The 16,487-nt window shown below is 39.1% G+C and overlaps 1 protein-coding gene across 2 annotated transcripts in view; it reads left to right on the top strand.

The window, feature by feature from the left end:
• FLVCR1 (FLVCR choline and heme transporter 1) overlaps positions 1–16,235 on the top strand; it is a 28,736-nt gene extending 12,501 nt beyond the window's left edge. For both annotated transcript variants that reach the window (XM_055583003.1, XM_055583004.1), the window contains 8 exons: positions 163–303; positions 5,590–5,657; positions 6,327–6,430; positions 8,079–8,189; positions 8,710–8,815; positions 9,041–9,152; positions 13,256–13,323; positions 13,498–16,235. In XM_055583003.1, coding sequence (XP_055438978.1) covers positions 163–303; positions 5,590–5,657; positions 6,327–6,430; positions 8,079–8,189; positions 8,710–8,815; positions 9,041–9,152; positions 13,256–13,323; positions 13,498–13,572 — 785 coding nt within the window. In that variant the 3' untranslated portion in view covers positions 13,573–16,235. The remainder of the gene's footprint in view (positions 1–162; positions 304–5,589; positions 5,658–6,326; positions 6,431–8,078; positions 8,190–8,709; positions 8,816–9,040; positions 9,153–13,255; positions 13,324–13,497) is intronic.
• The last annotated feature ends 252 nt before the right edge of the window (positions 16,236–16,487 follow it).

Below are 16,487 nucleotides of genomic sequence, written 5' to 3'. Positions count from 1 at the left end.
AGGGTTGAGATGATAATACCAAACTATTCTTCACTTAGAAATTAGTGAAAATGAAAAGCCTTACCACAAAAGACTTTTACTACCTCTTTAAACTTAAACTAAATTTAGTCTCTCACTAAGGAAGACGCATATATTGAATTTCCTTTTCATGTATGTTTCCAGCATTCAAAGAAAAACCTCAATATCCACCAAGCCAGGCTCAAGCAGTTCTCCAAGACAGTCCACCCGGAGAGTACTCCTATGTGAAATCAATAAGGAACCTATTTAAAAACATTCCTTTTGTCCTTTTATTGATCAGTTATGGTAAGTGGTTTTCTTTTATTTTTGTTGATGTCTGTGTAAACCTTTGAGCATTGCAGATTCTTTTCCTTTAGTGGTTTGAGTTTTAATTAATGAGATAATGAAATAGGTTTATTAACTCTATAATAGCATAGTCATAAACTTAAATTTTGAACTGAAAGCAAAAACTTCAGAATGAGCTTTTTAACATGTTTTTAAAACAACAAAAACAAGTTATAGCTATTAAAGACAGAAGCACTTTCTTCTTTCATAAGTTCTCCCAGGGTATTTTTAGGTCCTTAATGAATTACAGTTCTGACTGCCATAAGGAAAATGTCATCAATAATTCCTATCTTTGACCTTATGCAAGCTGTCATCTAACTGGAGTATTCTATCAAAATCTCATTCTTCTAGATCTTTCAGCATAGCAGACAGATATTCCTCCTAACACTGTAGCTTTGACTGTAGGCACCAACACATTTGTTCTGTTTATTTCTTATATTAACACTGTTTGTTAGCCAGTACCCCCTATTTCTATCTTACTTGCCTTCGGATGTCACTGTGATTGTCTTTATATTTTCAGGCATGTGGGGGGTGCACTAGAGGACAATTCACCCAGAAGCTGAGGAGGAAGCATTTGACAAAATATGGTGCCCATTGGTTAAAGACTCTTAGCCATCTGTGAGAAAAATAAACTTTCTGAACCTGACGAAGTTTGTCTACAAAAACCCTGTAGCAAACATCTTTCCAAAGACAGAAGCTCAGAAGCATTACCCTTGAGACTCAATAAGAAGTATCCCTTAGAACAGGATACTTATTGTCACCACTTCTGCTCAGCATCCAACTGAAAGTCCTGGCTGGTCCAGTGATACAGGAAAAATTAAAAGCACATGAATTGGAAAGAAAAAAGATGCTTTATTCACAGATAACATGACTGTGTATATCAGAGGTCAGCAAACTGTCTTATGAGCCAAATCTGGCCATTGCCTATTTTTATAAATAACATTTTATTTACTTACATTTTTTCTACTATTGCTGCTTTTGAACTACAAGAGCAGCACCAGCAGCCGCATCAGAGACTATACAGCCTGCAAAGCTAAAAGTATTTACTGTCTGTCCTGTTACAGAAGGTGTTTGCTAACCCCATGGTCTACAAACGAATGTAAGAGAACCTACATTCTCTGTTAGAATTAACAATATTAAATACCTAACAATGTGAAAATATCAACTGCATTCCTATAAAAAGATAACTTTTTATAATAGCGGCCAGAGGTATAAGATGCCCGGGAATAAATCTACTAAAAAGAACTTTATGGAAATCAGCTATTCTAGTGCTCGTGCTCCAGAGAAGGCGATGGCACCCCACTCCAGTACTCTTGCCTGGAAAATCCCATGGACGGAGGGGCCTGGTGGGCTGCAGTCCATGGGGTCGCTAGGAGTCGGACACGACTGAGCGACTTCACTTTCACTTTTCACTTTCATGCATTGGAGAAGGAAATGGCAACCCACTCCAGTGTTCTTGCCTGGAGAATCCCAGGGAGGGGGAGCCTGGTGGGCTGCCGTCTATGGGGTCGCACAGAGTCGGACATGACTGAAGTGACTTAGCAGCAGCAGCAGCAGTGCTCGTGCTCAGTCGCTCAGTCGTGTCCAACTCTTTGCAACCCCATGGACTGTAGTCCGCCAGGCTCCTCCGTCCATAGGCTTCTCCAGGCAGGAATACTGGAGTGAGTTGCCATGCCCTCCTCCAGAGGATCTTCCCCACCCAGGGATCGAATCTGAGTTTCCTTTGTCTCCTGCATTGGCAGGTGGGTTCTTTACCAGTGAGCCACCTGGGAAGCCCCCAAATCAGCTATACTTAAAAGAAGAACTTTATAAATTGTAAAACACTGAAAGATGTAAGAGAAGGACTAAATTAAGTGGAGGGATATACCATGTTTATGGAGGATTCAACATTGTAATAATGCCAGTTAACCTTACAGGACCACTGTTAACAAATGCCAGTTGTAGATTTGGGTTGATGGAAAGGTCAGACACGTACAGAGGCTCTGGAAACGGAACAGAGTTTACTTGTTGAAGGAGTTAGCAAGAATGAGTTGGGAAACACTGTAGAGAGTTCAGATATTCCCTAGAACGGTTGGAGAAGCTTGTTGACTTGATGTTCATCGCCAAAGGGGTCATAATGTCTAAATGAGTAAGGGTCATATCCCACCTTTTAGAAGTGTATTTGTCTGCTCCATCCATGCCTAGTATTATGTAGAAAAGATTGGGGCAGACTTGCACATAGGATAGTCTGGCTAGGTACCACACTCCTAGGACAGGTTTTCAGTGGCCAAAACTCAAGAAACCAAAAAGGCTGAGAAACTTTTTTTTTTTGGCGTTGGGCTCTTTGGAGAAACTTACCATCACTTATATCCCAACTGTAGCTACTTGCTATCTGAAACTCAGACAAGTGTCTCACTCCAGATTCAGGTAGCAATACTCGTTGCTATTGTAATTCTTTATCCAGACTCTGGCTGTCCTCACTGAGTCTGGAGGAGTGAGGCCACCATAGGGTACAGTGCAGTAGAAGAGTTCACTCAAGCCTCCGCACAGGCCTCTTGTTTTCCTTGGCCTCCTCAGCCTAACCTGACTGGGTCTCTGTGCATTCCTGAACTCAATGGGAAGTGAGTAACAAAGGCTCGCTACCCAGGGGTTTTTGATAAGATCTCTGGACAAAGGCTTCATCTAGCAAGCTCCAACTTAAAACTGGGTTTGTAATGGAACTTGGCTAATTGTAAGATTCCGGTGAAAGAAGTAAGGGCCAAGAGCAACAAAGATAGTTTTGATAAAGAATAAGGTGAGGAACTAATTCTCAGATATCAAGGTTTCTAGAGCTGTGGTAATGAGATGCCATGTATTAGTAAGGGATAGACAGTTAGACAGTTAGTCTCAAAGAGCTGGACACGACTGAGTGACTAAACTGAACTGAGACAGATCACTGGAACACAGTAGAACCCAGGGGCCTACCCCTGTGTATCAGTTGGCATAGGCTAGGTTAGCAGTGAAACCCCACCAAAAACAAAAAATCTTAATGGCCTACCACATCACATGGCACAGCCTGCCGATGCCACATGTCCACTGTGAACAGACAGCGAATTACTCGGAGACCCAGGCTGATCTCAAAACGTGCTCCCATGATTACTAAGAAAAGGAGAACGAGCACTTTTGTTCACTTTTATAGTCATATGGCCGTGCCACTAAGTGCCTGCGAGAGGAAAAACTAGAATATTTGCAAACAACAGAAGATCCCCTGGAAAAGGAAACGGCAATCTACTCCAGTATTCTTGCCGGGGACATCCCACGGACAGAGGAGCCTGGCAGGCTATAGTCTATGGGCTATAGGCTATAGTCATGGGGTCACGAAAGAGTCAGACACAACTTAGCGACTGAACAACAACAACGTGATGACTAGAACATTATGCATATATGAAAACTTGATATCTGTAGAGGAGAAACTACATAGTAAATTGTCTTGGGACAATCGATTATCCATAGAGGAGAAACAATGTGAAGTTAGAACATGAATTGTGGATTAAAGACCAAAGGGTAAAAACCAGAACTTTAATGTTTTTTTGGTTTTTATTTTTTGGCTGTGAGGGCTGGCAGGTGGGATCTTAGTTTCCTAAACCAGATTCCAAACCCACTCCTGCAGTCAAAATGTAGAGTCTTAAACACAGGGAAGTCACCAGAACTTTAATGTTTTAGAAGCAAATATAGGAAACCATCTTTAGTATTCTTAAAAGAATTTTCTGATGCCAAAAAAAAAAGCCCTAAATTAAAAAATTGATAAATATGATTAAATTATTTTGTAGAAAGACGACATAAACCATGAGAAAATGTCTGCAATGCATGTAACCAACAAAGGCTTTGCACCTACAATATAAGATTGACTCCTGCTAATCACTAAGAAAAGAGCAACCCATCCAGGAAAATCAGAGGCATTTATATGTTTGTGTGTATATGTTGCTCATATATGATGCTCTGCCTTATTAGGAATCGAGGAAATGCAGATCAAAACCAGAGTGAGATACAATATCACACACATATAAATTGGCAAAAAAAATTTTTTTTTTTTTAAATCTGATGAAGGCAAATTTATCAAGAACGTAGAGTAAAGGAACTCTGTTGGTAGTATAAACTGGTACAACCATTTTGAAGAGCAATTGGGCTATATCCAGAAAGTAGAAGTTTTACTTCTAGATTTTTGCTTAGAGAAACCCTTATATACATAAGAACAAAAGCAATATTTATTGCAATATTGTTTTAAATAGTGAAAAACCAGAAAAAGCCTTGAAGTATCTATTGACTTAGGACAAGAGATAGTTAAATTGAAGTATATTTGCATAGTGGAGTGTTATACACCAGAGAAAACTGATGAGGTAGAACTGAAAGTATCAACATGGATAAACCTCAAAACCATGATACTGAGTGATATGAGCAAATTGCAGATGGATACAATGCCATATTATTCATATAAAATTTAAATACAGGCAGAATAATTCTGTTTTTATTGATATACATATGTTGTAATATCTGCAGTGATAAATATGAAGGTAAGGGTAGGGATTACCTCTGAGGAAGAATAGGATTAAGGAAGATCTGAAAAAATGAATCTGAAGCAAAGATAGCAAAATGTTAACGTTTGTAAAAGTGATGAATAAGGGTATTTGTTATAGTCTCTACTATTTTGTATGCTTGAACTATTTAATAATAGAAAAATAATAAGCTTAAAATTTTAGCTAGGTTAAGAGACTTAGACTTAAAGTGATACAACATATATGAAGAAACTCCATTATCCAAACCTAGTCATATGCTTCCTGATAACCATCTGTTTTTAACTTTACCTTCTCAAGTATTCTTTAATTGACATTGTCTTCCTAATTTCCTCGAACGTCTTTGACGCAGGGGCGAGATGGCTGCAACAGGGGTTCTGTCCTAATGCTTAGCATTCGTTAACTTGCCCAGGTGCTCAGGAAGCAATCAGTTGCTTGATTGCTGTTACACAGTGTTATGCACAGGATTTCTGGCCCGTATGTCTGAATCTAAATAATAGTAAATGATGTAATGACAGAATTCTACAATCGTAATCTCTCCTAAGTTTAGGTGTTAATGCTGCTCAGTCTACATCTTGAAAGGGAATAGTGAGAGGTCTCCATTTTTTCTGTCAACTGTCTAAGAAGACATTGTATTTTCACAATCGTCCCAGAGTGCTCCATATCACTTTATAAACTAGTACACGGCACATTGATAGTTTTCTCTTTATTATTGTAGGTATCATGACTGGAGCATTTTATTCAGTCTCAACATTATTAAATCAAATGATACTGACACATTATGAGGTAAGCTTCTGCCAATATTTTGTTGCATGTGTGGCCGAGAACTTTTCTTCAGCAACATAATTCCTGTGAGCATGATCATAAGACTAAAGATATATGACCTTGTTGCTATAAAAGATTTATACTTGTTTCAATTGAGATTACGTTTAATTCAATTTATAAAACAACATAGAAACCAGAAGTCATTATTGTTTTGACAATACCTCTGTCTTTTTCTTTATTCTTTTTTAAAGGGATAGTGTGACTGGTTATATGAGACAAGACCAAAAAAATGTAAAAGAAACCAACACAAATATAAAGAAGTAAATATCAAGCCCTGATCTCTCTTTCCTTTTGAAAAGAGAAAGCTGTTCTATGTAAAAGCTGTCAGATTAACTTTCTTTTCAGACACCTATGAATTACTTAAGAATTCTAACAAAAATCATTGTCCTTCTAACCATGGAGGATCAAGAAAAATTTCCTTTTTGATTTCTCCCATATGTCAGGTTTTGCTTGGTTTTTTTGCTTTAATGTAGAATGTCCATTCACCCTAATACACGTACTGAATTCTTCATGTTATATTGTATGCTTAATTGTATCTGCTTATTTCCATTGACATGAGAAGGCATGGGAATGTGAAGGATCTTTTTGAATTTGAGGTGTCTGATGAACTTCTTTTGAAAAAATTTTAAGGGAGAAGAAGTGAATGCTGGAAGGATTGGGCTCACACTAGTAGTAGCTGGAATGGTGGGATCTATTCTTTGTGGCTTATGGCTGGATTACACCAAGACATACAAGTAAGTGAGGCAGGCAACGTGTGGTGTACAACCCAAGGTATTTTGGTTTTAAAGGAACTTTTACTTTTCATTCTAAGAAACTTAAAAAGTGTTATTATTACTAAAAGACTTGCATTCTAGACACTCTTAGGTTCCCTTCACTTCTGAGTGTTTCAGTGGTCTCTGTATTATCTTACTGGTCATATTTATTTCAACTTTGAGAACTTGGATACCTTATGAACTCTTCTCTCCTCTAATAATACTCAATGTATACCACTCCAGAATAGATCAGTTCTATTTTAAAAGGAGCCCTTTCTGAGAAACATTAGACTTTTGATAGAGACTTTTATATTGCTATTTTCTCATGTTGTGAACTTAAAAACAAATAAAAAGTTTTTTCCTATCAAAAAATTATTGGTGAGCATAAGGCATTTTAATAAAAAGTTTTTGGCTAAAATGCCCTAAAACTGTAATAACACTTGACTATAATACTGTAATAGATAATATGAAGATTCTATATTAATTGTGTATCTATATGGAACCAGAAAAATGCTAATACAAAAGAAAAAGTGAGTAATACCAACTGGGAGACTGAGAAAGGGGCTTTCCGAGGCAGCATCTTTTGCACTGGGCCTTAAAAGAACAGCTACATCTAAAAAAAAAAAGTAGAAGAATAGCTGCATTTCTTAACAGACAGAAATTTCTCATGTGTTTGGGAGAAATGAATGAATGGAATTGTGAATGAATGAAGTAATGGAGCTGTGTCCTCTACACCTTTCAAGGCCTAAGATACATTTGATAGATCTGATCTGTTTGATATTTGGTATCATTATCTAAGCCCTTTCAAAATACCTCTGATCTTAAAATGCTCCAAATCTCACATGATTTAAAATAGCACTTACTGGGGCTTCATTGTAATATAATGGTAGCTTAGAATGAAACCCATTAAATTTGTAGATGAAGAGAGTATGTGTAAAGGATTTATATTTATCAATAGTCTTTGGTCCGTTTTATAATTAGGAAACAGCTTGGCGTACAGATGTTCTTTGTTGCCCTGGCTTTCTTCTCAGGGTAGCTGCCGTTCATGCACCAAGCTCTGGTCATGTGCATCAGTCTTAGCTAAGAATCGTGGGAAGCAATATTTGATCCCTATCCTTAGGACCTTTGCAGTCTAATTGGGAAAAATTAAGGTGTTCATGCATGTAAAGTTAAATAATCATATAACAGACTAAAATAGATGTCAAGTGTCAATCATGTACATAGAAAATGATTAGGGAGTTTGAAAAAAAGGAGAATCTTGTAAGCTGCAGTGGTTAGGAAGATTATTGTGGAAGAGGCAGAATTTGATCTGAATCTTGAAATACAGATAGGGAAGCATCCATAACCCATTTGGTGCCATAAAAATAGTTTTTACCCTTATGGGTATTCCTTTGTCCGAGCATTGGATATAAGGTGACTTTTGTTGTTGGCTGCAAACTGAAACTTTTGAAACTTCAATTTAGTCTTTCAAGTCCATGCCTGGTGGAACCATTTTCCATAGATAAGAACGGGTAAGTCTTGAAATCTGAAGAATTTATTACCATATGGACAGAGCAGAATTAGCCACATGATTTTTATGTGCCTAAGAAAATCAGACAGAACACTAACAATTCTGTTGTTTTTGTTTTAGACACACTACCCTGACTGTTTACATTCTGTCTTTTGTTGGAATGGTCGTCTTTACTTTCACACTGAGCCTTGGACACATTATCATCGTCTTTGTCACTGGAGGGTTGCTTGGGTAAGCGTCGCACGTGTTAAAGGGAATGAGAGTGTGCTGTTAGAATTCTGAAGCATTACTGCTGTGGCTTTTCATTTTTTACAGTTCATCCAAAAGTCCTTTAATATTTTAAACTTTAAAAAAGATCCCTCTTGTGCACATAAACGTATAATTCTTTAAAACTATAAAAAATAATTCAAAATTTTTTGCTATGCTGTAGGTGAAAAATGGATGAGCCTTACTTAACCTGAAGTCTCTTTACTTGGCTAGAAAGACAACTGACTTAGAAAACTAGGAGTATATTTTTCTCTGGAAAAAAAACTAGAAATTGTTTTGCTTCCTAGTTCACGGTTTTGCTTCGCAGTTCTCCTGTCCTTGGGTTAGTTGGTGAATCATAATAGTGCCTTCCTTTCACACACCAACCTCAAAACTTTGACTTATCTGATAATTATAACAAGTCTGAGAAGTAAAGCAGTTGCATCAACAGGTGATATTGTCCTTCCAATGATTTCTTCTGTGATTTTGAATTTATTTTCTGTAGTTTCTTCATGACTGGTTACCTCCCCTTGGGTTTCGAATTTGCTGTTGAAATCACTTACCCTGAGTCTGAAGGGACTTCGTCTGGTCTTCTTAATGCTGCCGCACAGGTGAACCTCTGATTTCTCTTAAATCTGAGACCGTTAGTTTATCAAATATTTTACTGAATAATGAATTTGACTGTAGCTTTTGTTTTTAAAAATTCCACCTTTCAAAGCGTGTTTCTAGAAGCCAAATCATATGAATAAAATAGTTAAGAAAAGTTCTGGGGGAAATACTGTATTTGTTTTTAAAAGCAATCTTAATAATAAAATATTTCTCTTATTTTATTTTAGATATTTGGAATCTTATTCACATTGGCTCAAGGAAAGCTTACATCAGCATATGGTCCTAGAACGGGGAACGTTTTCCTCTGTGGTTGGATGTTTGTTGGCATCATTTTAACAGGTAGATTCGGGGTATGCCTGCCAGAAGTACTTGTGTTGCATTGCCTTTGTATATTTAGTTTTCATTTCTGTTGCTTCTCAAGGCTTGGCAGAACTCAAGGAAAAAAAAATGAAATAAGAGGCAGACTATTGTTTGCCTGCAGGAATATGAATCTGTGGATTCATTTTTGAGGCTTCAAATCCAATACAGTTACCACGCCTGGAAAACAAGACCGTTGTAGCAAATGTTAGTAAAGACTTGGAATGGACAGAACTGGCCTCAGGTTCAGCTTTTGCTGCTCGTTAGCTGTGTGATTTTAGACAAGTTGCTCAACCTCTCTCATTCGCCTTTTCTCATGTATATTAACAGGATATTAAAAGGTTGCTTTTAGGGCTTGCTGTGAGGACTAACTGAGATGGTTGATGAGAAGCTGCTGGCAGGGTCTGGCACCCAGGGCCTGTCTGATCATGCAGGCTGCCGTTGCAGCCCAGGCTCCCTGGGCTCAGCCCCACCTCCCCACATGTGCTCCCCCTGGGTTCCACGCCCGGTTGGGGAACTAAGATTTGACAAGCCAAGGGGCATGGCCCAAAGAAACAGAAGCGAGATGTATATCCAGCAGCGCTTCCAGGCCCGTGTTGGCCTCTACTGTTATTTGACTTTGTTAGTTTCTTTCTGCATTCCTTGTCTACATGAGAGACAGAGGCCATGGAGACGCAGGGAGGGATTTTTTTTTTTTTTTTTTTTTTGATCTCCTATAACTTAATTCAAGGATAGAATCTAACAGAAAGATGTGAATCAAGGCTTCTTTTTATATTTGTTGAACACCTGGTCATCCTTTTTCAAACCCCCAGTATGAGCTCTTAGCAGTGATAAGCACATACTTTGGAAATAAGCAGCCACTTAAGGTCACTGACATTTATTCATTACACTCTAGGGACTGAGTGCACTGTTTCCTCAAAGGAAAAATCCTACCAAGGAAGCGTTTTCCCCTATTCTCTTCAGTTAGTAAAACGAAACACATAAAACTGAATGTTCTGTGACTGAAGGTATGTAATGTGGTAGATAAACTGCCTTAACTACTGAGCTGTCGTAAGTAATTCCATATTGATTCTCAATTTCCAGGACAGGAACACACAGGTATCAAATAGAGTGTTACTGTTGCACCAAAAAAGGCAACAGTTCTGTGTTCTCTATTCACTTTATCTTATAGTAAGATTCATAAATGTTAATTCAAACAGGTCAGGTACAGAAAATTAAGAAGTGTAAAAAAAGATCTTTAAAATCAGTTTTACATTGACAGTTTTGTAATTTAAAAATGCTAATTAATGTCTCTCATGTGTTGAGTGTTTTACTAGAGAGAGTATGATGGATTTGTATCCAGTAGTCATTTGTACAGACAGAGGAAAGAGGGCTGAGAGATTGCTGAGGTGTGCTGAAGATGATACCTTTTCTTTTTTATATTTTTTTCTGAGACTTGTTGGCAGGTCTTATTTTGACAGAGGAATTACCATTTAAATGCAGTGCATTCTGCTTTTCTAGTGTTAATTGTTCTCTGTGAAGCAGTATGCTTCACATATATATCTGCTCCATAGCCCATTTATGCACATTGAAAAAAAATGTTTCTAAACACGTCATAGTGTTTCTCAATTCTTTGATTAATATTAATGGTAGAGAGTTTACCCCTGTAAATATTAATGGTAGAGAGTTTACCCCTGAAAAAAAATGAGTAGCATCTTTGATGTAGTGGACTTGTAGAACAGTGTCAGGCAGACCAACTGATGCCAGTCACTGGTGCAGTTTAGAGAGTGATTTATTTATTTAGTTTTGGCTGCTCCAAATCTTCATTGCTGTGCACAGGCTTTCTCTAGTTGTAGCAAAGCGGGGGCAAGTCTCTGTTGTGGAGTGCGAGCTTCTCGTTTTGCTGGCCTCTCTTGTTGCGGAGCATGGGCTCTGGGGCACGCGGGCTTCAGTAGTTGCGACACGCAGCTCCGTAGTCACATCTCATGGGCTCTAGAGCACAGGCTCAGTAGTTGTGGTGCATGGGCTTAGTTGCTCTGCGGCAGGTAAGATCTTCCCAAATCAGGGGTGAAAGCCATGTCTCCTACATTGACAGGTGGATTCTTACCCACTGGACCACCAGGGAAGCCCAAGAGGATGTTTTAATATCAAGCTGCTTGTAATTGGGAGCTTGTTACATCAGCAGTTTCTTTAAAATCATTTAAATGCAGTCAAAAAGGCCATTTTACATATATCCAAGTATCTTTGTGTAAATACCTGAATTTCTGAAATGTTGCTATCAGTAACAGAATTCTAAGGGGTAGTGTGAAGTTCTAAAGAAGAAGTAGTCTAACTTTTAAGACTGATTTTACTTTTACCTTTCATTTTGACTTTGCTTTATGACCATTTAGATTATTTAACTACCCACCAATTTGTCCCTTTTCTTATTTTACACTCTTTGTGTAGCCTGTGGCTTTAACTACCACATTAACACTGCTGCTGCTGCTTCTGCTAAGTCGCTTCAGTCGTGTCCGACTCTGTGCGACCTCACAGATGGCAGCCCACCAGGCTCCTCCGCCCATGGGATTTTCCAGGCAAGAGTACTAGAGTGGGGTGCTGTACCTCCAGACCCTGATCTCTTTTACATTTCAGACCAGTATGTCTAGTCATATATTTATCCTTGGACCTGAATGTCCCATGGGATTTTATACTTGACCTGTCCAGAACAGAACTTGCCATCTTCCCACCACACCTGTCCTTTTTGTATTTTCAGTTTCAGTAAGTAGGACCAAAGAAAGTGAAAGTGTTAGTTACTCTCTCACGTCTGATTCTTTGTGACCCCATGGACTATAGCCTATACCAGGCTTCTCTGTTCATGGGATTCTCCAGGCACGAATACTGGAGCGGGTTGCCATTCCCTTCTCCAGGGGATCTTTCCCACTCAAGAATCGAACCTGGGTCTCCAGCCTTGGCAGACAGATTCTTTACAGTCTGAACTACCAGGAAAGCCACCATCCATTCAATTGCTCAAGCAAGTCGCCCGCTTCCCCCTTCCCAACCCCCATTTTTCGTATCCCTTCAAACCGCTGAGGCTTACTGGTTCGATTCTAAAATATCTCTGAATTCTGTCCCTGTATCACCATTTCTCACATATTCAGGCCTTACCATCTCCAGCAGGATGAAAGCCTCTTGACCGGCTTTGCTGCTTCTAGCCTTGTTGCCGATCACACCCCCCACACAGCTGCCAGACTGAGCTCCTCCCCAGTCACTCACGGTGTTGTCCTGCCAACCCAGCCTCCTCTCTTGCTGTCTCCCGTCTCCCTCTTGTACTTGATGCTCCACTGATCAGACCACCACGGGTGCTGAGAAGAGACTCCACTCTTCCTGTCCTGATCTCTTGGCGTGTACTGGCTTCCGCCTACCTGGAATGCCTTCTGCTCTCCTCTTATCTGCTTGACAAGTTCCCACTCATTTTTTCAAGTTTCAGTTCAAATGTGTCTCCCCTGATAAGCCTTTCCTTATTTCCTGCGGCTGACACAGACATTTCCCCCCATGCTTCCACCGTATCCTGGCCGTGCCTGCGTTAGTGGAGTTGTTGCACAATGTTAAAATTGTTTGCATGTCAGTGTTTCCCATAGATTGTTGTTGTTGTTTAGTCACTCAGTTGTGTCTGACTCGTTTGCAACCCCATGGACTGTAGCCCACCAGGCTCTGCTGTCATGGGATTTCCCAGGCAAGAATACTGGAACGGGTGCCATTCCTTTCGCCAAGGGATCTTCCTGACCCAGGGATCAAACCCACGTCTCCTGATTGCAGGCAGATTCTTTACCATCTGAGCCACCAGAGAAGCCCTTCCCTAGATTAGAGGGTCCTTTAGGGGAAGAATTGCACTTTTCATCTTTGTGTCTTGGTTCTTAGAATCCTGTATTTGTTCACCAATGAATGACTTGCTAATTAAGTTAATGACTTAGGTAGTGTTCTTTTTTCAGGCTACAAGAATGTTATGGAATATTATGGTACTATAGTGTGCTACATTTGACAATATCAAAAAAGATTTTGCACTGCTTAGAAAAAAGTATATTTATACATACTCTGTGGTAACTTCATTGATCCTTCTCTGTTTGCAGCATTGATCAAGTCCGATCTGAAAAGACACAATATAAATAAAGGAATTACAAATGGCGATATTAAAGCTGTAAGTAGTGAATATTTTTCTGATTATACTATTGAGAAATGTGTGCATAGAGTAAGTGTAAACCCATCTATGCAATCAGCTTGTTTTTTAATTCCTGAGTCAACTGTGGATCTGTCATAATGACATATGCCAGATATGTAATGTAAATTTTTTATCTTCTTATTCTTTCTACAGGTACCAGTTGATAGCCCCACAGATCAAGAGTCAAAAACTGTCCTGATGTCCAAACAGTCAGAGTCAGCAATTTGACGTGAAAGGAAAAGTAACATCATGTGATAATTGAATAGTAAAGCCTGGTTTATAGGTTATGGAGAATGGACACTTACTTGAAAATTATTATGTGACTCCTAAATGCAGTTACTGTTTTTTTATTTAATTGTTAATTTAAAGTACTTTTGCTGACATTCTAACATAGAAAGTAGAAGCTTAGGAGGCTTTCTAAAATGATAATATGGAGGTCCATGCCCTTCAAATTGCATAGGAGTACATACAATTTGTTTATTTAAATATGCTATCCAGTGGAACTAAGTGAACAGTATATTCCTAATTATCTCCCTTTCCATCCCTGATAGCTCAGTTGTTAAAGAATCCGCCTACAATGCAGGAGACCCTGGTTTGATTCCTGATCAGGAAGATCTGCTGGAGAAGGGATAGGCTACCCACTCCAGTATCCTTGGGCTTCCCTTGTGGCTCAGCTGGTAAAGAATCTGCCTGCAATGTGGGAGACCTGGGTTTGATCCCTGGGTTTGGAAGATCCCCTGGAGAAGGGAAAGCCTACCCACTCCAGTACTCTGGCCTGGAGAATTCCATGGACTGTCCATGGAGTCGCAAAGAGTCAGACACAAGAGTCAGACACAACTGAGTGACTTTCACTTCACTTCACTTGGCGTTGTTCATACCAGCTGTCTAAGCCCCTCAGTGTGAAACAGTATACCAATACGATACTTTTAACCCACCAAAGGACACTACTGGGATGAGACTTTCAGATGACCTCTATGATTTTTCCCATTTCTTACCATTCTCATTAGAAACTGCTTTGTAACAGGTACTGTCTGTGGCCATAAAAACTCTTCAGTGTGTAGACAGAACTCATACCTTTGGTCTTAGGCTTGTATTCCCGTTAAGAAGCCCAGACACAGACTCGTCGCCCTGAGTTGGTCTCTGTGCTGCCTTCCCAGTCATTGTAAGAAAGCTAACACTATATTTACTATATTTTTTCACTCCAACTTGAAATTGAGTAGTTTTGTATCCATTGCCTTTTTTACTTTTTTTTCACCCTTCAGTATATAGCTTTCTGCTAAGAACATTTCACCCTGTGTTTCCTGGGCTTTTTCATGGTGTCTTGTATCACACCTTATACTTTGGCCTTGACGATTCCTGAGATAAGGAAATCTCTAATAACTTCAGGGAGACTGGGTGTTCCCAATTAGGGGGGACCCCTTGAAATGCTGTCTGTTCTGATTCTGCAACATGGTTTCTTCAGACCATTCCTCCGAGGAGTCCTGTGCCCACGTCTGTGCTCCCTCAGTGCGCTGGGCACGTGGACTCCTTTCTTCACCACGAACGTGCACAGGCTCCGACCTGCTGGAACAGCCTGCTGTTTTCTGTGCTCAAGGTAAGGAAAACAGGACCAAATGCGTTTCCACAGTGCCTACCACTGCGTTTTGTTTACAGTGAGAATCTCAATGTTGTTCACGTCCTGGCTCTCCAAGCTGATAGGGAACATCTTTAGAGTAATGACATTGAAACAGCCGTGATATTTATATTATGTCCACATAAACACAATAGCCAATCAGGTATTCCCTTGAATACTCTTGAAGTGAATTAGCAATTCTGATTTGGGCACGCTATGTGCATTGCTTAATACTAATTTTATAGCAATCTCCATAACCAAACGACAGGAAATTATGTGGAATCTTACCCTGGAGAGCGTGTTACCAGAAGAACTTAGCTGGGAATCAGGAACTTCAAGTCTGTGTCCTGGTGGATCTGTTTCTAGCTTCCCTGTAAATCTCCAGGCAGCATTTTCCTCATCTGTATGTAATGAATGTAAAATCTGATCTCAAAGATCATTTTTTGAATCTTAAGTGCACTCATCAGGGGATAGACCACATCACTGTAGCACAGGAACTTAAATCTAGCTGGAGGAAAATTCCCTGGACAATTGAATAAACAACTGTGGTTGTTACCTTGTAGATACAGGGAATTTAATGTCTGTTTTCAGCCTTTTTGTTCAGTTGGTGATAGCTCAGGCAGATGATACTGTATCATTAACTTCCTTAGATAATCACATCACAGATTTTATGGCCAAAAATATATTTTAAGGTCCCTCCTTTAAATGATTGTTTTTGTTTTTAAACTGTCAATATTGTTTCAAATAATCATGTCCTTGTCAAGTTCCTGAGGTTTTGAAGAAATTACAGATAAAAGTTGGAATATTTTATTCCTGAAAAGCGTATATACATATATGTCGTGTGTATTGTCCTAGTTGATTAGAAAAAGAATGAAATATTACGTGGCAGGACACAAAATGAATTGATAAGTTTTTGTATTTTTCGTTAAATTTGTAATATGTCAGACAAGAATATCATATAATTCTATGTTGTGTTTTTGAAAACGAGTTGGGTAACTCACTTGTGTACATTTTAATTGAGTGATTTGAGAAAGAAACTGGATGCTTTCAAAAGTATTTTGAAATGTTGCAAATATAGCTTTTGCCTTTTGTGAATGTTGGAGAAATATCTTTAAAAATGTGTTTTAAAAATATGTGTAAACTAATAGAGTATTGCCAGAGAATGCCTGTCTGTCTTAAGTCATTTTTTATGTTCTAATTTCTGCTCTTTGTACTATTTAGCCATATGCTTGTTCTTCAGTATTTCAGACCTCAGATAAATTTATTTTTTTAATGTTAATTTTGTATGGCTTTTTTTTTTTTAATTCGATACTTCAGTACACTTGGGGAATAGAAAAAGGGTTATAAGATTTCAGAATGGGCCAAGAGAGAAGTGGTTTGTGGATTACCAGGTAACAAATCTCACCAGGGTCAGGGTCAGGGTCAGAGCCGAGCCACAGAGGAGCCAGGGCTCAGTCTCCCTGCAACTTGCTTTGGTGTCTGCCTCTCACTGGCCAGTCTGTCAGCCCCGCCGTGAGCCATCGTGGACACT

This window comes from Bubalus kerabau, chromosome 5 (genome assembly GCF_029407905.1).
Source record: "Bubalus kerabau isolate K-KA32 ecotype Philippines breed swamp buffalo chromosome 5, PCC_UOA_SB_1v2, whole genome shotgun sequence".
NCBI lineage: Eukaryota > Metazoa > Chordata > Mammalia > Artiodactyla > Bovidae > Bubalus > Bubalus kerabau.
The sequence above is the reverse complement of the archived record's forward strand: the minus strand, read 5'-3'. Positions and strand labels throughout refer to the sequence as shown.